Source organism: Onthophagus taurus, chromosome 6 (assembly GCF_036711975.1).
Source record: "Onthophagus taurus isolate NC chromosome 6, IU_Otau_3.0, whole genome shotgun sequence".
In the NCBI taxonomy this organism is placed as follows: domain Eukaryota; kingdom Metazoa; phylum Arthropoda; class Insecta; order Coleoptera; family Scarabaeidae; genus Onthophagus; species Onthophagus taurus.
In genome coordinates, this window is record NC_091971.1 from 9,076,484 (window position 1) to 9,098,250 (window position 21,767).

General features: G+C 31.7%; 1 protein-coding gene across 6 annotated transcripts; it reads left to right on the plus strand.

Annotated features, from left to right (window-relative positions):
• The first annotated feature begins 1,756 nt into the window (after positions 1–1,756).
• On the plus strand, positions 1,757–21,296 carry LOC111427941 (polyhomeotic-proximal chromatin protein-like). 6 transcript variants are annotated; one of them, XM_023063304.2, is made up of 13 exons: positions 1,757–2,193; positions 16,064–17,246; positions 17,486–17,632; positions 17,794–17,977; positions 18,038–18,207; positions 18,326–18,749; positions 18,811–19,013; positions 19,094–19,358; positions 19,494–19,559; positions 19,765–20,106; positions 20,166–20,310; positions 20,370–20,538; positions 20,595–21,296. In XM_023063304.2, the coding sequence occupies exons 1-13, from the start codon at positions 2,159–2,161 to the stop codon at positions 20,802–20,804; spliced, it is 3,543 nt and encodes a 1,180-aa protein (XP_022919072.1). In that variant the 5' UTR covers positions 1,757–2,158; the 3' UTR covers positions 20,805–21,296. The 6 variants fall into 6 exon arrangements, with proteins under 6 accessions (XP_022919072.1, XP_022919074.1, XP_022919075.1 ...); XM_023063306.2 differs by having other exon boundaries at positions 20,373–20,538; XM_023063307.2 differs by having other exon boundaries at positions 18,341–18,749.
• Positions 21,297–21,767: the final 471 nt, after the last annotated feature.

The window sequence follows — 21,767 nt, forward strand, 5'->3', positions numbered from 1 at the left end:
ATTCTCTATTCCATCTATAAATCCCTCGAAGTGTGTAGAATTCCTCTTGACGTGATGCTTCAAAATTATTTCTGACACTCAATGTGGACATTGATGAGTCCTTTGATATTCGTTTAGAGACATTTTAAACCTGACATTCATCAACAAAAGCTTCTGGCAGAACATCAACTATCACAGCTGCCCAAATCTTATTAAATATTGTCAACAGCTTACATCGATTAAGTCTTGCACTCATTTGAGTAACCAAAATTAATTTGCCAACTTAAGCAGGAAGTCTTCCTGGATACCTACTTTCGGTGTAAATGGAATTTAACCATTATAGAGAGGGATATCATTCTTTAAGCTCCAAACAGGAAGCCATATTAAATGTGCAAAAGTGGAAATTGTCATCAATTCAATAAAAATCAATATTAATCAGAGTATAATCAAGTAATCACAACTATTCTGCATTATATAGGAGTAATAATTAGGTTAGTTTAGAAAAAACATTAAAGCGTTTTAATGAGATGTGGGTAACTTAATGCTGGTAACATCAATATGGCTTCAAAGTTGTCTGTGATAGATTCTTGATGCCACCCGAGCATTTTATAGAATAGAACCGCTTATGAATTAATGCAACTCCGCTAGATGGCGGTGTCAATTGCTGTCGTTCTTGCTTTAATTAACCAACTAATTAGTTACGTACATTTTTAAACAATGTCTCAAAGTATATTTGGACTAATCTTATATTTTAACGTATTTTGGGCTATTTAAGAAAAAATGTAATAATCTCAGCATTATTTTTTTTTAATGCTCACGTGTTATTTAATTAAGACATTAAACGAATGGCTTTATCATATTGATATAAAAATAACTATTTTTTCCGTTAAATCTTGTTAACTCGTAAATTGAAAGCAACCAGCGCCATCTGCCGAGACACATAATCAATACATTCCTATAGAGCAAATTTTTCTTAATTTATTAAGACAAATGTGATTAAAATCAATTCATACTCTCCAGATAATTTATGATTAGTTCTTATACAAGTGTTTAAACTTGGCAAATTAATTTGCAACACAATCTCGTTTTAAAATTTTCTTCACCTAATAATAACATCGAAAAAAACTTTTAGAGCGAAGTTGATTTCGTAAAATCAACCTTAATCCAAAAGTTGACGTCATCAAACTATTTGAATGCAAGATTTGGCGATAATCAACGATAAAGTCAAAGATTTATAATTTAATATATGATAATAAGAATACACAACAATAAAGCGTTAAATCTTAAACTTTTATGGCCTGACCCTATCGCCATCTTTTGTCGGAATGTAAAATGCCTCAGGATTACAAATTAAAATTTACGACCAGACACCTCTCAGATGCACGCCCGCATCGAAAAAACCCAATCTCAAACACCCCAACCATCAAATCTTCCCAAAACAACCAATCCCAAATCGACGATTTCAAGGTTGAACCGTTTGTAACTTTATCGGCGTCAACGCATTTCCCTTCGATTTTTAGTTAATCTCAACCCCTCGGACCCTTCAAAATTTAATTATACCGCTCGGACGCCATATTGAAAAATAAATCTCCTTTTTTTCGAGAGCGTCCCCTATATTTAAACGGTCTTAAAAATAAGGTAGCGTGCGAAATCGGTATGGACGCCCGCTTGATTTCCATTGCACACAACGGTTTCCCGGCTCCTTTCTTCTTTTAAAGTTGGCGTGGGCCGCGGCGACCAATCGCTGTAAGAGGGGGGCGAAGCAACCTTATTGGACGGAAAACGAAGGACAACCGGTTTAACAAACGCCGTCTGTCGGAGGTGAAATGCGCACGCGCAATCGACAAGTTGTCGACTCCGCTCTCTCTACATCGCGGTCTGAAACTAGCCTCGACACACGCGCTTTTAACCATCGTCGCATCGCGAACACTCAGTATAGTGCGTGCGTTTCGCGCAGTTCGCAGAATATTAACGTTTTTTTTTCACACAACCGAAAAAATCGCATTGAAAAAAAAAGTGGGTGATTTTGAGTGTGTTTTAAAAGTGTTTATAAAAAGTATTATTTCAATCCGGTTTTTTCTATTCTATCTCGTTTCATTTTTGGTTTGGTTTTTTTATGGTTTTTGTCCTCGGAGGGTGTATGTACCGATTTTGTTTCTTATTTATGGTTTAGCGTGCGATGGAACGAAGGTCTTTTGGTTTCTTTACAAAAAGGTTTGTTTTGTTTTTTTTTTGTTTTAATTTGGAGTTGTTTTGAATTTCTCGGGGGTCGTTTAATTAATTTTATTTTTTGGTAAAATTAAGTTGTATAATAGTGGACGCTGCGTGGAGAGGAAAATAGTTCGTGGGGTACGTTTTTTTTTGTAATCACACACCAACAAAACGCTTTCTCCATCCCCTTCCATGTTATAACAAAAAAAATGGCGGTCGTAGACATGCGTTAAAATTTCGGATCGGCCACCATCTTACATGCTCTATGTGTACTTCCCCCACTACTGATAGAGATACCCCCATGTTATTAGTGACACTTTTAGATTATCAGTCCTTCCATTCTTTTATATTTTTCTGTCTTTTTGCTTTTTTTTTATATATTTGCCAAACAAAAAAGAATACAAGTAAATTTTTTGTTATTTATATAAGAAAAAGTTTCTTTACCTGCTTTTTTCTTCTTTTTGTACTTAGTAGTTGTAAAAAATGAAAGTGTTCTTAGAATAATTACACACTAAGTCCCAAAAAAAAAAAAAAATGAGAGGAAGAAAGAAAAATGTTTCTCTCTTTGTCATTTCATTTTACTAGACTGAGCTCGTCTTTGGAGATTCGAGGATATCGCTTGTGGATTGTGTTCGAGCAGTTCCCCTTTAAGGTCGTGCTACTTCGCGTCGTGGACCAGCGCGTAGATTTGGCAACGTTGCCCATCGTTTCGTTCGTAGGCTGTTGCGGCGGCGGCGACGACGACGACGACGCCTGTGGGCATTAAACTTACGGACCCGTAATTTTATGTTTTGTTTACGTTTCGCGATCGCGTTCTCGACACTGACCCCGACGACGACTACGACGACGCGATTGTCACACATATACTGTATTACTATCCTTTTCTAGCACATTTCTTCTTATACACACCTATTATTATTACAACATCTTCAGGTATCTTCAACAATACAATTTTGACATCAATTTATATATATTCATATAATTTTGACATCAATTTATATATATTTGTATAAGTTTGACATTAATTTATATATATTTGTATAATGTTGACATCAATTTATCTAATTATGACATAAATTTATGTATATTCATATAATTTTTGACATTAATTTATATATATTTTTATAATTTTGACATCAATTTATATATATTTGTATAATGTTGACATCAATTTATATATATTTATGTAATTTTGACATCAATTTATATATATTTATATAATTTTGACATCAATTTGTATATATTTATATAATTTTGACATCAATTTATATATATTTATATAATTTTAACATCAATCTATATATATTTGTATAATGTTGACATCAATTTATATATATTTATGTAATTTTGACATCAATTTATATAGTTATATAATTTTGATATTAATTTATGTATACTCATATAATTTTGGTATTAATTTATATATACTCATATAATTTTGACTCAATTTATATATATTTATATAATTTTAACATCAATCTATATATATTTATATAATTTTAACATGTATTTATACAATTTTGACATCAATTTATATATATTTATATAATTTTGACATCATTTTATATATATTTATATAATTTTAACATCAATCTATATATAGTTATTTAAATTTGACATCAATTTATATGTATTCATATAATTTTGACATTAATTTATGTATATTTGTATAATTTTGACATCAATTTATATATATTTGTATAATGTTGACATCAATTTATATATATTTATGTAATTTTGACATCAATTTATATAGTTATATAATTTTGACATCAATTTATATATATTTAAATAATTTTCATATCTATTTATATATATTTATATAACCATGACTTCAATTTCAAAAATTCAATAAGCGAACTCACCAAATGAAACTGCTTTTCATCTTTTTGGAAGCCTGTTTACAAGATATTTACTTTTTGCATTCGATGCCAAATTTGTCTGATTTATTTGACCATGTATTGGGCGAACGTATCTAGCTTTGGTTCCTCAACTATGATATTTGTAGCTGGCTTATAACAATTTTGCCAATTTTTGATACCACCAAAGCGAATTTATCCTCTTTCAAATGTTACCTTCGTTCGATTTTTATCAAAACGCACAAACTTTAATGTTTCCATGAAACAATATTATCTAATGGTATTCAAAGAAGTAATGGGCCCTATTTTTTAACCCATAAAAACTATGTGATGATGATGGTTTGCCAATATACGGGTGGTTCTAAACCTATACGCATAAACTTGGGGAATAATTCCTAAAAAATAAAAAAGAAATTATATATATTATGCGTATAAGTTGAGAATCACCCTGTATATCCCTAAACTTTTCTCGAAGTAAACTCCAATCTTTTCCCAAAATTTTTCGTGCTTCAATTTGCTTACATTTAATGGTGTATTACATAAAATAGTTGTCAAATTCCATCGAAAGTTTTTTTTTTCTTTCGGCATATCCAATTGGACCAAGTACATCGTTGAAAAAAATGTCAATATTTTCCTGCTCATTGTTTGCTTCAGAATTTGTCAGCAACCTCATTATCTTGCATTCACAATGTCTTCTTCTTTTTCTTCAAGGTTTGACGAGTTTAATTCATCCAACTCATCTTCTTTGCTCATTATGAGCTACATCAATCTGAGAGCTCTCTTCACTTATATAATTGGACAAAGTTGTAAAATCTTCTTTAGTAATAATAATTGATGCAATGGCAATTGTTAGGAAATTAGATTGTTCCTTTTCCATCATTTTCAAAGTTTGGAAATGATATTCTTCTAGATACATCTAGAGGCATTAACACTTCAAGTTTACTATATCTGGCTCCTCAAGGTATTGTGCAATACTCTAATGATACTCATTGGCTATTAAGTTTCAGTTGCATTACTAGATTACTTACTTGCGTGTTCTTTATTACATTCCAACATGAACAAATTGGTAAAGATGTGCTAGATTAATTAAATGTATATAGACACCAGTATCATGAGGGATGTTCCGTATAGAGAATTAGGGATTACATCCACCTTGATCATAGTTTGATAATATCCTGTATTCGTTATTAATATTCTCTAGCCGAGATTGTCTCAAGACACCAGTCCTAAGACGTGGTTAATTAAGCGTGACATAGATAATATTTCATTGAGGAGCGCGTGATAGACAATTTTGAATGGATTTAATACGATTTTATGCTGCTTTAGACTATGATTAGTTACGCTTCTTTGCTGGTTCCTTGAGGATCTCAAACTTTCTTTGAGATCCTGTTTCTAATTCATATCATCCTGATATTTGATATTTCTTTTATATAATTTCAATGTATATAATGATTAATAAATTACGTTTCTTTAATAAGTGGAAAAAGATTAAATTTTTCTTGCATCACAGTTAATTTTACAAAACGATGTAGGCTCACTTATGATATAATAATGATTCGTAAAAAAAATAAAAAGGGGAATTAAAAAAATGATGGTTATCTGGTAACCTCTGGTATTCACGGAGTAATTGCTTCCTAGAAGCACTGGAGGCGGTGCAAGTTCGACTTTCGACTCGCGTTCTTTTTCAAAGATTTACTGTTCCCCGAGCTATTCAGGGTCTACTAGTTTTTGTCCACGGTAATAATAATAACGGGGATAGTTCTTACAGCATCGACAGATAAACCATTTCGCTCTTTCTATATTATCTACTCTCTAATAGTTTGATAAACATATTACAATACAACCTCGATATAACGAACTTCGAATATAACAGACAAAATTGATTGTTTTATATTTTTATTCAACTAAAAGTTGAAGTAATATTTGTTTCTAGTTCTAGGTCTAGTGTTAGTTCTAGTTTTAATTGTAATTCAGCGCCAGATTGTTGCCTATCTTTCTTGAACTAAAAGTAGAACCAACACTAGACCTAGAACTAGACACATTCGGGTTTAGCCGTCTTAAGAGACGCACGGCTAAACTCGAATGTTGCTAGTTCTAGATCTACTGACAGTGCTAGACAGCGCTAGTTAACGCTAGATGTCACTGTTGCATATGTAAAAGTAGAACTAACACTAGAGCTAGAACTAGAAACATTCGGGTTTAGCCGTCTTGGGAGACGTGCGGCTAAACCCGAATGTTTCTAGTTCTAGGTCTAGTTAATAGTTTTAACTATTATTTAGCGCTGACGTCACAAACGGGCCTTCGAGCTGTGCACCTGTTCCAAAGATGTAGCAGTCCTCTTAGATTCTACCGTCCTTATTATACAAATAACGGACGTTTGGACTTAACGGACACTCCCTTTTCCGTATTAATCCATTATATCGATGTTGTACTCCATTAATATAAAAAAAATACTTATCTAAGTGTATAAACTTACTTTGAATTTAATAGTAAAGTTATTTTCGATGGAATTTTCCAACGAATTCGGTTAAAAAAAAATCATATCGCGTCTGGGTTTTGATTGATGATTAACTGTTTACGTTTTGGTATTTAAGGTGCAATCATTTTGAAACGAAATTATTACGAATTCATTAATTTGATTACGCCGGTTGCAAATTACTAAATTGGTGAAATTTTAAACCATTTTTTTTTTAATTGGGTATGAATCGAGTGGAAATGAAACTTTTCTCATTGATAAAGTTTGTAGAATCCAATCAAAGATCAACATGGCTTTTCACAATAACACGAAAAACTAACAATTCCCGTGTAAATACACCGGGTGGAGTTTGTTTTACCGGAACCGAGTAAATACAACCGCACCGCTACAACATTCTTCTCTACGCTTTACATTCTTGACTTCTTAATAAGTTGAAAGAATGGAAATTGAATAATAGGGTTGACACAATCTCTTTATTCCTCCGACGCGGAGGTTTGCTTCGTGCATACATAAACAAAGTACGTAAACATGGATAGATTAGAACAAGAAAGGTAAAGGCTAAATAGTGTATATGACTGGATATAGGTTTAGAGAGACAAATCTGTCACTTAAATTTACCATATATGAGAGATACACGAAGAATTGTTTTTGAAATAATAAATATAATAAGATAAATGTGAACACGGGGTTAAACGTAAATCAATATAATTGACAAGTTGAAATGTTGTCTGTTCATTTAATGTTTAAAGATAATCGTGGTTGAATAAATTGAATCGCGATCACTATATTTATTAGAATTATGTATGTATTAATTGGATTAATAAGTATGTTTTATATACCTTATGTTAATCTAACGATGAAATTATTAATATAAATTATTTTATAAAAACTTAGTTTTTATTGATGTGGTTGAAGAATTTTCAAGAATCCGTCGCCTGTTAACTTCGTTGTTGTGATTTCCTCTTTAAGCTTTTTTCCATTATAAAAATGGTTATAACTTAAAATGATTTATTAGTCCAAAAACTAAAATATTTATCATCATCCTTTTTTTGACCCCCTGTATATTAAAAATTCTTTCTTTAACATCATTCTTCCAAAAACTTTTTTTAATCCCTTTTTTACCATTCCTCTTTCACATTCCTTCCCCCCTTTCTCATCTCTTTCCTTCTTTTCAATCTTCTCTTAAACTTTCCGTTCTTTCTCTCTTCTTTTCGTCCCATTTCGATTTCGACCAGTCATTGACAAAATGGATGGTATCCTGTTTCGAAAAGGGGGTTATTGTCAGGGGACCGTGACGCGGGGCCAAAAACGGGCTCGACCCTCTTCTCTATCGCTCGGTCTCTCTATCTGGCCATGCCGCGTTTTCGGGCGGGGGGCCCCCCTAGTTTTGGTAACAAAGGGGGAGGGAGTCACGCGGAGCCGCGCGCTTGCTATTACCGTTTTGTGCTGGGTCGTGTTCTGCCCCCGAGGGGGCCCCCTCCGCAATTCTCCTATGTAGCCCTCCAGGTCTCGTACCTGGCCCCGGGCCGGGTGCGTCCGACAGGAAAATAACGAGGGTGAAATTCGGGCCTGCCTGGGGTCGTCGACGATGGGGGAGGGATCGAAAGAGAGAGAGGACCCTTTTGAACCTCTGCTTTGGGGTTCGCTTTATTTCTCTCTCTCTTTTAGATGAGGGGCCAGGTCTACCCTAGGAAATTACGTGGAAGCGGCCATGACGCTGGGGAGAGGTTGTTGGTTAGAAAAAAGAAGGAAAAAAAAATAGGGAGAAGAGGAGAAAGGGAGGAAAATGCATTGAATTACGATCTGAGATTGGGTACATTTATTGAGGGTTAGAAGAACTATTTTTTAATTTTTTTTTGAGAAAATATTTTTTTTGTAAATTGGTATTGTTGGTATTAAAGGTAAAGGATTATAAAAATAGTACGAATCGTAAAAATAAGCATTTTATCACGTAAACACTTCTCGTGTTTCATGTATCAATTAAGGCTGATAAGGCAATAAAATTCTTGAGGATATTGATTCGAATAGCAAGAAATAATAAGCATGTTTACGGTTTAAAAAGAAGCGGTACAAAAAATATTGATAAACATTTTATTTTAGAATATTTTTAACTTGATTTAATTAATTTAAGTTACATTGATTGAGAAGTTCTTGATAAAGTTCCACTTTTCCAACTCTAAATCTGGGTGATATAAAATGAAAATAACCCAACTTCCTGAAATTATTAAAACTTTATAGAAGATGAAGTAATCTTTCTAAGCACTTGGCAATCAAATCGTATTAAAATAAAATGTGTTTTATATAAAGCTATGATGTATAACCAAATTTTAAATATGATATTTTCAAAATGACTAACAAAGAATAAATCATTGCAGGTAATCTGATGTTTCTGATCGATCTATGATGGAATTTTGTTGAGATAAAATGTTTCTTATGTAAAATTATAATGATATACCGAATTTAAAGTTTATAGCTAAATTTTATGGCGAATAATTTTAAAATAATTAAGTAAAAGAACGAAATTCGCAAATCATGGTAGGTAATCTGATCTTTCTGATTGATTTATAATGAAATCTTATTAAGATAAAATGTTTCTTATGTAAAATTATGATGATATAAATAATTTAAAGTTTATAACTTAACTTTACATCGAATAATTCCAAAATAACTAAGTAAAAGAACGAAATAAGTAAATCATTGCAGGTAATCTGATCTTTCTGATCGATTTACAATCAAATCTTACTAAAATAAAATGATTCTTATGTAAAATTATAGCGATATACCGAATTTAAAGTTATATCATAATTTTACATCGAATAATTCCAAAATAACGAAGTAAAAGAACAAAATTAGTAAATTATTGCAGGTAATCTGATCTTTCTGATGGATTTACAATCAAATCAAATTAAGATAAAATGTTTCCTATGTAAAATTATGATGATATGCTAAATTTAAAGTTTATAACTAAACTTTACGTGGAATGATTTCTAAATAACCAACTTTAAGACTAAAATTTGCAAATCATCGCAGGTAAACTGGTATTTCTGGTTGATTTACAATTATAATTTATTATGATAAAATGTTTCTTATGTAAAATTATGATGATGTACCGGATTTAAAGTTTATAACCTAACTTTACATCGAAAAATTGCAAAATAACTAAGTACAAGAACAAAATAATTAAGTCATTGTAGGTAATCTGATCTTTCTGATCAATTTATAATCAAATCTAATTAAGATAAAATGTTTCTTATGTAAAATTATGATGATATGCTAAATTTAAAGTTTATAACTAAATTTTACGTGGAATGATTGCTAAATAACTAACTTTAAGACTAAAATTTGCAAATCATCGTAGGTAAACTGGTATTTCTGATTGATTTACAATTATAATTTATTATGAAAAAATGTTTCTTATGTAAAATTATGATGATGTACCGAATTTAAAGTTTATAACCTAATTTTACATCGAATAATTGCAAAATAACTAAGTACAAGAACGAAATTAGTAAATCATTGTAGGTAATCTGATCTTTCTGATCAATTTACAAACCAGTTTTATTAAAATAAAATGTTTCTTATGTAAAATTATGATGATATGCTAAATTTAAAGTTTATAACTAAATTTTACGTGGAATGATTGCTAAATAACTAACTTTAAGACTAAAATTTGCAAATCATCGTAGGTAAACTGGTATTTCTGATTGATTTACAATTATAATTTATTATGAAAAAATGTTTCTTATGTAAAATTATGATGATGTACCGAATTTAAAGTTTATAACCTAATTTTACATCGAATAATTGCAAAATAACTAAGTACAAGAACGAAATTAGTAAATCATTGTAGGTAATCTGATCTTTCTGATCAATTTACAATTAAACTTACTGAGATAAAATGTTTCTTATGTAAAATTATGATGATATGCTGAATGTTAAGTTTATAACCAAATGTTATGTCGAATAATTTCAAAATAACTAACTAAAGGGACATAATTAGAAAATCATTGTAATGGTAATCTGATCTTTCTGATCATATAAATTGATCAGATTTAACTAAGATAAAATGTTTCTTACATGAAGTTATGATGGTATACCAAATTTAAAGTTTATAACCTAACTTCACATCGAATAATTCCAAAATAACTAAGTACAAGAGCAAAATTAATAAATCATTGTAGGTAATCTGATGTTTCTGATCGATTTACAATCAAATCATACTGAGATAAAATGTTTCTTACATAAAATTATGGTGATATACTGAATTTAAAGTTTGTAAGCAAATGTTATGTCGAATAATTTCAAAATAACTAACTAAAGGAAAAAAATGATTAAATCATTGTAGGTAATCTGATCTTTCTGATCAATTTATAATCAAATCTAGCTAAGATAAAATGTTTCTTACATGAAGTTATGATGATATATCGAATTTAAAGTTTATAACCTAACTTTATATCGAATAATTCCAAAATAACTAAGTACAAGAACAAAATTAGTAAATCATTGTGGGTAATCTGATATTTCTGATCGATTTACAATCAAATCTAACTAAGATAAAATATTTCTTACATGAAGTTATGAAGATGCACCAAATTTAAAGTTTATACTGAAATTCTACATCAAATGATTTCAAATTGACAAAATAAAGGAGCGAAATAACCAATTTTTTAATCAAATCTTAAAAAAAATTAAAAAGTTTCTTATATAAAATTACAATGATATATCGAATTTCAAGTTTACAACCAAACTTTACATCGAATATGTTCAAAACAACAAAGCTAAGTATCAAAAGGAGTAAATCATTGCAAATAATCTGATCTTTCTGGTTGATTTAATTCAGATAAAATGCCTTACAACAATATTATGTATTGGTATTCATGTATTGGTTCAAAATGGCAAAGTTAAAGAAGTAATCTAATAAATCATTGTGCGCTATCTGGTTTTTTTAATCGATTTATATCAAAATATATCAAGATAACAACATAGCATTTATTTTAATAAAATTTTATTGTAAATAAATTTAAGATTTAATTCTTTTTAAGTTTTGAATTACAAAAATGTTATCAAAAAAAAATGAAAACATTCTTCATCAATAATTATAGTTATTTATTTCATAAAAAAAAACCTACAACAACTTCAATTACGCTGTTTAATAATTATTTCTCATAAGATATTTTTAGCATGCAATACAAAGAATGACGACATTCATTACATTCTTAATCAAAGAATGCAACTACTTACAAAGTAACAACCAACATTTTCTTATACTAAACTTTTAAACATTTCAAATCGTTTCCTAAAACTTTTAACTTTAGTTTTTTTTTTAAATATATTTTGAAATCGATTGGTAAAAGTAATTTCGAAAAAACACAAAAACTTTCCAGACCACTCTTTTCCTTTTCTATACAAACACTCAAAAGTATCTTGACCGTGCCGAAAAGCCAGAAAGAGTAAAAACGACGTACGTCTTTTCAAAAATAAAACGGCTTATTCTCGGTATGGTGTCTCCTTTTTTTCTTTTCTCTTTTGATGAATGTACAAAGGGATGTTACGATTAGATACGGATCATTATTTTTAATTTTGCTACCTGACGTGCTTCTTCGTCTTAGAAACCGGAGATTAAAACTGCATCGATCGAACGTAGTTGAGATTAATTTTATTAATTTTTAATAAATTTAATTGAAGGCTTTTCGTTTATCCTTTAATGTAGAGGGGGCTACGTTATAAGAAAGAAAAGAGTTCTAAGTGGTTTTCGTTCGATTCCCGGTTCTTCTCCGACGGTTAAAATCTATTCCAAGGGAAGTTATAGAAAAAAATAGAAATTCAATTTTAATTTGCCGTTTAATTAACAGAGATTTAAAGATAAATATTTTTTGTTGTAGAATATGTTGTGATGGTTGAATTATTTATTATTAAGTTGTTTTAGAGTTTAATCGCGAAACATCCTGTATGCAACGTGCAATAGGCTTCAAGGTTGAAATACATTAAAATTACCGTCCTAAGAAAACAAATCCGCTTCCTCTGTAAACTTTAAAAAGGACCCCGTTAAAGATAAATAATACTTAAACAAACCACATTTTCAAAATAAATTTTGAGGGATTTCATTTTTGAGATAAAATACGTTTTAGATTTTTCAAAAATTAAAGTTAGTTTTCATTATTTTCTAGGTTTTAGATAAAATTGTGATCTTGAAGAACCCTCTTAAATTTCATGATGTTTTATTTCATTTTATGTTCTCTTTATAATTGGTTGCAATAAAATTTTGATGTATAAATAAAATTGGATTTGATTTCTATATTCTAAAAATAAAAATTTCAATTCCACAATAACTCTTTACATTTTTTTTAATACATAGCTCATAGATAGAATCAAACTCGGATTATTCCCCAAGTTACTCTATTCAATAAGCTCGATAAACTCGGGGTTTTCCCCGAGTTGTCTATACGATGTATAAATTAAGGACGGTAGTTCTAGTTTTAGTTGTTATTTAGTGCTAGATTGTTGTATATTTTCATTGAACTAACCTAGCACTAACACTAGACCTAGAATTAGAAACATTCGGCTTTAGCCGTCTTAAGAGACGTACGGCTAAACCCGAATGTTTCTAGTTCTAGGTCTAGTATTAGTTCTAATGCTAGGGTTAGTTCTTGTTTTAGTAGTTATTTAGCGTTAGATTGTTGTATATTTTCATTGTATTAAAACTAGAACTACTGTTAGTTCTAAGTCTGAAGACGCACGGCTAAACCCGAAACTTTCTAGATCTAGGTCTAGTGTTAGTTCTAGTTTTAAATGCTATTCAGCGTTAGATTGTTGTTAAATAATGAGTTAATATCATATAAAGCACTAAAATTGTAGTAAATCATAAGACGTAATCCATATTAGCAAATGTTTTGTCAAAACAGAATTCAGAATGACGCATGACGATAGTCTGAGAACTGTCTTTGGACACCATTCAATACAACAACTTTATGACACAAATCATATGATCTGTTCAGAAGAGAACTAGAACCAAAAACAATAAACTTGGTCGTCATCAGGGTTCAGTACAAAATGCTGCTCAGTTCTGCACCTCAACCTGTTTGAAACTTGTTTAGATTACCGTTAAGTTGGCCGATGGTACCACAAAAAGCTGCAACTCTGCTTATTAATACCACAACATACATGCATACCAATCTAGAAGAAGGATAAACTCCTGTTTATGCATCCTGAAACACATTTTATGCACATCAGACTGAAAATCTCGCTTAGATCTTATTTTAAACAAGGAGGCTAATAGAAAGCGAGGAGACTACCAAAATTACAGAGTACAAGAACAGTTAGTTTTCGATCCATGATTTTCACCAGAGTGATTCAGCCAGGCATAGACGAAAAATGTGAGTCAATCTATAACAGAAAAGGAAAAAATTAAATACTAATACATACCACGAAGACCAACAATTTGATAATTTACCAGTAAATTGGATATAATGATGTTGGCATCAACATGACGGCGCAATTGCGTTTTTTTGTTCAAGAGTGAATTCATCTAACACATTCTTAGCAAGGCTTTTTACTGCATTTGGCTTTTCTTTCAATCACTATTACTTTGTTGTTAAAAGTTTTGAGTAACACCTTGCACTTTTCAATTACAAGGTTGAATTTACCAATTTAATGTTTTGTTATTGTGTTAGCGCGCAATCATTAATATGTGTAAAAAGGATGTAATTAGAGTAACGAACGGTAATATTGAAAAATGATCGAGTTGGGAAGTCATTAATCTTGAATTAGCGTTATCTGATATATAACTTGGATGGATTAAGTTTTATACAACCTGGAAACGCAATCTACTTCTAATATTGAGTCTATTTGCTTTTATGGTACACATAATAATGCAAAACTTTAGCGTCGGAAGAAAAAATAATTAATTGATTCATCTTATAAAAGATACATCTATACTCAATCTTATGATTAAAAAGGAAGGAATTTGAAGCTCATATTTAGGACCTTCATGGACGCTTGTCGGCCAATTATCATGTACGAAACATCATAATACCAAGGAAATGATTACCGTGTTTATTAACATAGACCGATTCGTCTACCTAGGAGTGTAAATGTGTAAACATTTTTATGCATAGATAATAGCATATTGACGTCTTTCTGGTTACTTCTTACTTCACTTTTTTAATGTAAAAAATCATTCTGTGCAAACATGTTGTCCACTTCTATTTTTATGTTTAACCGTATTGCAATAGTTATTTTTTTTAATGAAAAACATTAATAGAAATAGTGAGGTACATACAAACGATACATATTTTCTGTAAGTTTCCAACATTCTCAACGACTTCCCTTGTTTTCGTGTTTTTATCTTTGTAGTTGGTATTAATCAAGGATGCATAATGTCCAGGAGGTAGTCCGTCTCATAATTTATCATAACAAAAATCTTTCTTTCGCTTTTTCCAAGCATTTCATGCAAGCTTTTAATTCGAGTTGCTTCTTATTGCTGGGTCAAAAGAATATGAACTTTAATCGTTTTCTGACCCACATAAAACCTCCAACATTTTTGTGCAAACCTAATTATCACAACATTTTCTGACCACTTGGTTATTTACCACAAATTGTCAATATGTTTGATTGGATTGTTTCTTATCTTTCTGCACAATTTTCGGCAAAGTCCAACATGTTATTAAACTTTGTATTTTCAATATTTCTTGATTCCACAATTTCTATTTCAAGTTTTAAAAGCAGTTTTATTGTGGTGCTTTAATCTGCATAATAAAGAACCCATTTTTAATTTCTAAGTAAATGCATCTGCAATCTCTTCCAACCTAACATTTCATTTTTTTCCTGAGTTGTCAAAAAAAATTGTATTCGATCATAAAATTATGGCTAATTAAATCAGCCAAAAAATAGTTGTGGGAACTATTTTTAAATTATCAATTATCAGCCATGTTGGAATGGGATTTGCAAAAATTAGTGAATTTTGTTACTGATTTAAAAAAACAAGATTATACAAACATTATGTAATATTCGATTGACGTTTATCCCTGTTAATTAAAGAACTCTCGACATACATGTTTTTGAAGGCTATAAAAAGATTCAAATGAAATTTGTTTTTAATCTTAGAAAAAATTAAAAAAGTATAATTATATATCAGGCAAATTATAGAATAAATTATTTTGCTATTAATGTCATTCATATTTTAATCTTGTCTAATTACTCTAATAGGTGTAATTAACCTGCTAAATTTATGTTGTATGATTACTTACTAAAAAAAAATATTTAATCCTATTTAGACTGTCTTATAATCTTTTATTACGTCTTCACACCGGTGATAAATACAGATTACAACAAGTTATCGCTGAATTCTACGTATTTTTCGAAGTTACATCTTCAGGAATTCTTTCCTCACCGTGGATTATCATATTTATCATAAATGTGTTATTTAATAGTAATAGACTTAAATAGATGGCGGTAAAAAGAATTCAAAAACCCAATTTAATTCATTTCCTTCTATTTTTTTGACTACAATTTAACTCATTTTTTTTTTAATTTGTTACAGATCTCAACATTACGATAACTTGCAAGCTGACCAACAAAAACAGCCGCTAAAAGACACAACAAACACCACCTCGCCATCTAAACAACACAAATTAAATAATAACGAGGAACATCCGCAAGAACAACAGCCGGAATCAACTCTAAGAGAAGGCGACAACCAACAACAACAACAGCAAGGCAGCCGTTCGCTGCAGTGTTTGGAGACTTTGGCCCAAAAAGCCGGGATCCATGATTTATCTATAGACGATTGTAAGTACGATGCGGCCAACACCCTGTTGAATTTGGACAGGGCGTTTGATACGAATAGAAATCATCAACAGGAAGTAAACAATATGAGCGAGATAAAGAATCAACAGATTGTGGATGCAAATAACCAGGCTCAAGCTCAGGCTCAAGCGCAAGCTCAAGCGCAGGCTCAAGCTCAAGCCCAAGCTCAAGCTCAGGCCCAAGCGCAAGTTGTTCAACAACAACAGGCGGCGATGCAACAAGTTGCGCTTCAACAAAGCGCTGATCAACAGACGTTAGTTCCGGCTCAAAGTCCTCAACATTTACAACAAGTTGCTGTTGCTTCTTCCGGCGGTCAATGCATTCAAGCGAATGTTTCGATGGGACCTCCTCAACATACTGTTTCGATGCATCAACAAGTTGCTCCTGGCGGTCAAGTTATACAAACTCAAGGAGCTCAGGTTCTTACTGCGGCAGCTCCACAATCCAATAGTACCACGATTACGACAATGTCGCCGTTGCAGCAAGCTCAAGCGACGAGTCATGCCCAACAAATCAGCACGGATTGGGGACACTCAAGAGTTCAAGTTATACAACAACCTTTACAGAATTCCCCGTATGTTCAACAGTTTTATAACGCCCAAGGACAGTTGTTGTTGCCTGGAAATATACAGTTACATCCAGGAATTAATCCTCAACAAATACAAGTTATAACAAAACCGTTACAACAGAATCAATTGCCGCATATGTTAACTACCACCCAAGGAAAACAAGTTCTGCAAGGAAGTAATACAGCTTTTCCTGGGTATACAACAATACCCACAATTCCTACAACGCAAAACCAACAAACCTTGGTTTTTGGACAAGTTGGTGTTATCGGATCTCAACCTAATATTATTCCTTCACATTCTGCACCTGGTAATGTTATTGCTCCTCAGAAACAACAAGAAATGCATAAGGTAAATAGATATCTAATTGAAAAAGGATTTTTTTTAGAGGTCTGAAAATTATTGTGTTGATCTCTAAGTAAAATTCTTGATTAATATTAATACGAAATTTATTAGGCTTAATCAAGAGTTCTGCAGTTCCAAATGGTTCTGAACCTTTCTGCGCAGAAAGATTTAGAACTACAGAACAGGCCTATTGCTTAATTTTTAATTTTTCCGTTAAAATTAAAGAAAAATTTGCTTTCATTTAGGTCATGGGTGGTCAAAAAGTGATTCAAAAAGTGGCTAGCAATGGAGGTGCGGTAACTGTGGCCCCGCAGCAACAGGGGCAATGTGTACAAGTCTCGCAAGCAATGATAGGAACTCAACCTACCGCTCAAATAATAAGTCCACTTCAAGTATGTTGTTAATAATACTTATTATTCTTTGCGTTTTAAATTTTCAAACCGCTTCGAATTCATTGCTAGTACACTTTACTTAATTCTTAAAAATGAAACGGACGTTTTTGAAAATTTAAGTTATTTACTTAGAAATCTTAACATTTGATTTTTGTTAATAGCCCAATGGACAACCAATGCAATTTACTCCATGGCAATTTCCTCAAGTATGGACAACAAATGCCATACAATCATCGACTTTATTGCCAAATCCGATTTTTATAAGAGGAACTCAACCAGATGGAACACCCGGGATGTTAATACAACAAAGTCCTCAAGCCACGACGATTCAAACACAACAAAATCGTAATATTAAAAAATAAAATAAAACAAATTGAGATTGATTGATTACTTTGTTTAATATAGCTGTCGCAACTGGTGCAATGCCACAAATTGGAGCTAAACCACGTCCAACAACCGAAAACATCCAACCAAAGCAAGCAATAAACCGACCGTTAAGCATTTTGCCATCGAACACCGCAAATATCAGACCCGCCAGTTCGGTATCAACCCAAACAATAGGCGCACAAGCTCAGGTAACAAAACCAAAACCATCTCATATTCACTCATAAACGAGTTAATATTTTTTTTTATATTTATTTATTATGGCATACCAAACGTATTTAATTTCCCTTTGAACTCTCTCTTCAATAGTTTTGCGTTTCCCAGGTTGGAATGGCCGCGAAACCTGCTGCTAAAGTACGAACGAAAGCTCCCGGAATTCGTACTCCACCCGCTCCGAAAGCGGACGCCGCGAATCAAACCCAAATAAAACCATACTCAAATCTCCAACACCACATCGTTTCAAATAAGATGTTGGTAATGAATAATCCCGCCACTTCAATAGCCATGACACCCGGTTCTCCCGTTGCAACGGATAAAACGCAACAGGTTGTCCAAAAAACGACCACCGTCACTCAACAACAAGCCCACACTCAACCGCAAACTCAACAAACCGTTTTAATGCAACAAGCGTTCCAACAACAACAATTACATCAAATGCAATTTCAACAGCAACAGCAGCAACAACAACAACAAGCCGGACAACCTACGCATATTCAACCTAAACCAATCATGGGTAAGAAAAAATAAATAAAAATAAATTAAACAGTTTATTTTGAAATTTATTTTATTTAAAGCTATGTCAGCTATTCAAGGAATTCAACAACAACAAATTATTGCTGGTGATCGTCCAATTATGCCCGTCGTTTCAATGTCTGCACAGCAAGGGACTCAACAAATCCAACAAACACTTTCTGGACAAATGCCTCAAGGATTAACACTTCAACCGAATTTAGCAGTTACTCAACAAATGCCAATGGGAGTTCAACAAATCCATTCGGTAAGATATTTTTTTTTCTGAATTAAATTTTGTTTAATTAATTTTATCTTATTTAATTAAAATGTTTCATTCCCAATTAGTTAGCACAAATGACACAATCAGGAGCGATTATTGGTCAACTTCAAACTCAACAAACACTTCCGCAAGTAGCCGCGAATCAATCGCAACTCCAACAGCTCCAACAAAACGGACAGACGATAACGATATCTCCTCCACAACAAGTTCAATTACCAGCTCCAGTTCCTAATTTAAAAGAAGATGCTTCCGGGGAAACCCCCGTCGATTCAGTTCAAAATATTACATCTGCAACGATAGTTGAGGCACCAAAAGAAAATGGAATTGAAGGTAAGTTTTTTGATGTAATAAAAAGTGATTGCGAAGAAGAGGGGTGATAGTAGTTATGGTTAGATGAAGAAGGGTAAAATTATTTAAGTGATTAGTAAAGTTTTTAGGGTGTTATTTTTTTGTATATGTTCACAGTTGTGAGTGCCCCCTTCAAAACAACCAATACTGCTGTTGCCTTTCGTTTAGAATACAAATCTCCAGGTATGTACTTAAAAAAATAAAAGAAAAAGTCAACAAGATATCAAGGAATCAATCTCCAAGTTGAATTGGTTAACAAAGCGTCTTAGGTTTCGTTAAACTCATTGGAAATTTTCTTTTATTTCAAATGACTCATAAAAAATTTTCTCCCCATCTAGTAAACAAACTAAAACGTCTAAAGTTTGTTTTCGAATCATTTCTTTTCCAGCACCCGGTCAACAACTAACTGATCTAAAAGCGGAAAATGTGAACGTAGTTGAACCTGCAACGAATTCCGCAACTATTCAACCAACTCCAATTCCTGGAACAGTACCAACGCAACCAGCTACAAGTTCCCAAGAAAATACGCTTCCCGTTGCTGCGACTGCCGAAGAAGTTAAAGAAAGGTGTCCTCCGAAAGCGATGGTTAAACCGCAAGTTTTAACTCACGTTATCGAAGATTTCGTTATTCAAGAATCTTCGGAACCATTTCCAGTTGTTCGAAATACTCTGTTAAGTGATCTCAAACCCAACGCTGTTAATGTTGATAAAGACGGAGATGAACCATCAAGTAAGACAATTTATTGATTACTTTTTGAAAAAAATATTAAAAATAATTGTTTTAATTAGGAAAAAAACGCGCTTCTGGATCACCAACAAACGAACAATTATTAGCAAAAGGCGATTATGGAAAATGCGAAACGTGTGGAATTGTAGATTTAAAAGTGAAATTTAAGAAGAATAATCGTTTTTGTTCTGTATCATGCGCTAAAGGGTAAATAATCAATGAAAATCCCATAAAAATTCAATGAAAAATAATTTTATTCTTTTAAGTAGGGTTAAAAATAAAAAAGAAGGTAAAAAAGGTAAATGGAAAGATGAATCAATGGATGTTGATGGTGAATCAGGAGCATCAGGAGCTGAAAGCAGTTTAAGTCCGAATGATGCAGCTTCAACAGAAGCTGAAGATAATACACCCAAAATTGATCCAATGAAATGGACTGTACGTTTAATTCTTTAATTCTAAAATGTTACGAATATAAAATGATTTTTTTTTAGGTTCAAGAAGTATCTGATTTTATTAGCAACCTCCCAGGTTGTTCTGATTATGCTGAAGATTTTATAAATCACGAAATAGACGGACAAGCTTTGATGCTTTTGAAAGAGGATCATCTGATGAACGCAATGGCGATGAAACTAGGGCCTGCGCTTAAAATAGTAGCGAAAATCGATGATATGAGGGTGGATAAGGAACCACCAAAACAGTAAGAATTTGAAATTTAAGTTAAATTATAAAAAATAAGACTAAGAAAATGTTTGTATAAAGAGTATATAAAAAAGAATTTTATATTATAAGACTGTTTTTTTAGTTTCGTATGCTTTACGCTGATCTTTAGTTTTAATTACGAAAAAATTTATAAATAGATAAAAAAATTGTTGAGGAAACAACGTTATTTTATGTACATATTGTACATATTAAAAGAAAGGGTAGGAGTGTAAATAGAATTTAAAAAAAATCAGATTAATTTTTAATAAATTGACTTGGAGTATGTTTACATGTTTTAAAAAAATTATAATAATATAAAATTTCGCGCGTATTTCTTTTGGAGTGTTCAGTTTGTTTCGTTACGCTGATTGTGCAATTTATTTTCTTAAATTATTTTCACACATATCTCATATTTGTTATTAAAAAAATTCTCTTTTGTAAAATACTACTGCCATATAAAACGATAATAAAAATTTGTAATTTTTTATAATTAATTTATTGTTTTCATTTAATACCTTCTTTTAGGCTTCTATATACTGGGAATTTCATATAACTTTTTGTTTCAGGTAAATAGCTTTTTCCTAGGCAGATAGTATCTGCCTATAGCAAATAGTTTTATTCCATTTATTTCAGTCTAAATTCTACTTTTCTAGGCAAATAGCATATGGCTAAAATATTTTCAGGCAAATAGCTCTTTAAACCAACCCAACCCCAGGAATGTCTTATTTTTTTAAGAGAGGCCTGCACTTTACTGTCATTGTTTTCTGGGCAAGGGATGTCAAAATGCCAGTGCCAGCCTACGAAATAACAGTGCAGTACAAAAAGGTGTACTTGTTTCAAAAATAAGATGATTGATAACTTGATTGTCAAAACAAGTAAATTATTGAATTTTGTATTTAAGTCTTCAAGAAATAAATCGTTTGATACGCAAATAATTTGACTCGTTTGACACTTATTAGTGACTT

What these genes read in the sequence shown, in the direction of transcription:
- LOC111427941 (XM_023063304.2), top strand. Translation starts at nt 2,159, where the DNA reads ATGGAACGAAGGTCTTTTGGTTTCTTTACAAAAAG. An exon ending in AAAAGAAAATGGAATTGAAG is followed by an intron (nt 19,359 to 19,493) that starts GTAAGTTTTTTG and finishes ATATGTTCACAG; the next exon opens with TTGTGAGTGCCCCCTTCAAA. An exon ending in TCTGTATCATGCGCTAAAGG is followed by an intron (nt 20,311 to 20,369) that starts GTAAATAATCAA and finishes TATTCTTTTAAG; the next exon opens with TAGGGTTAAAAATAAAAAAG.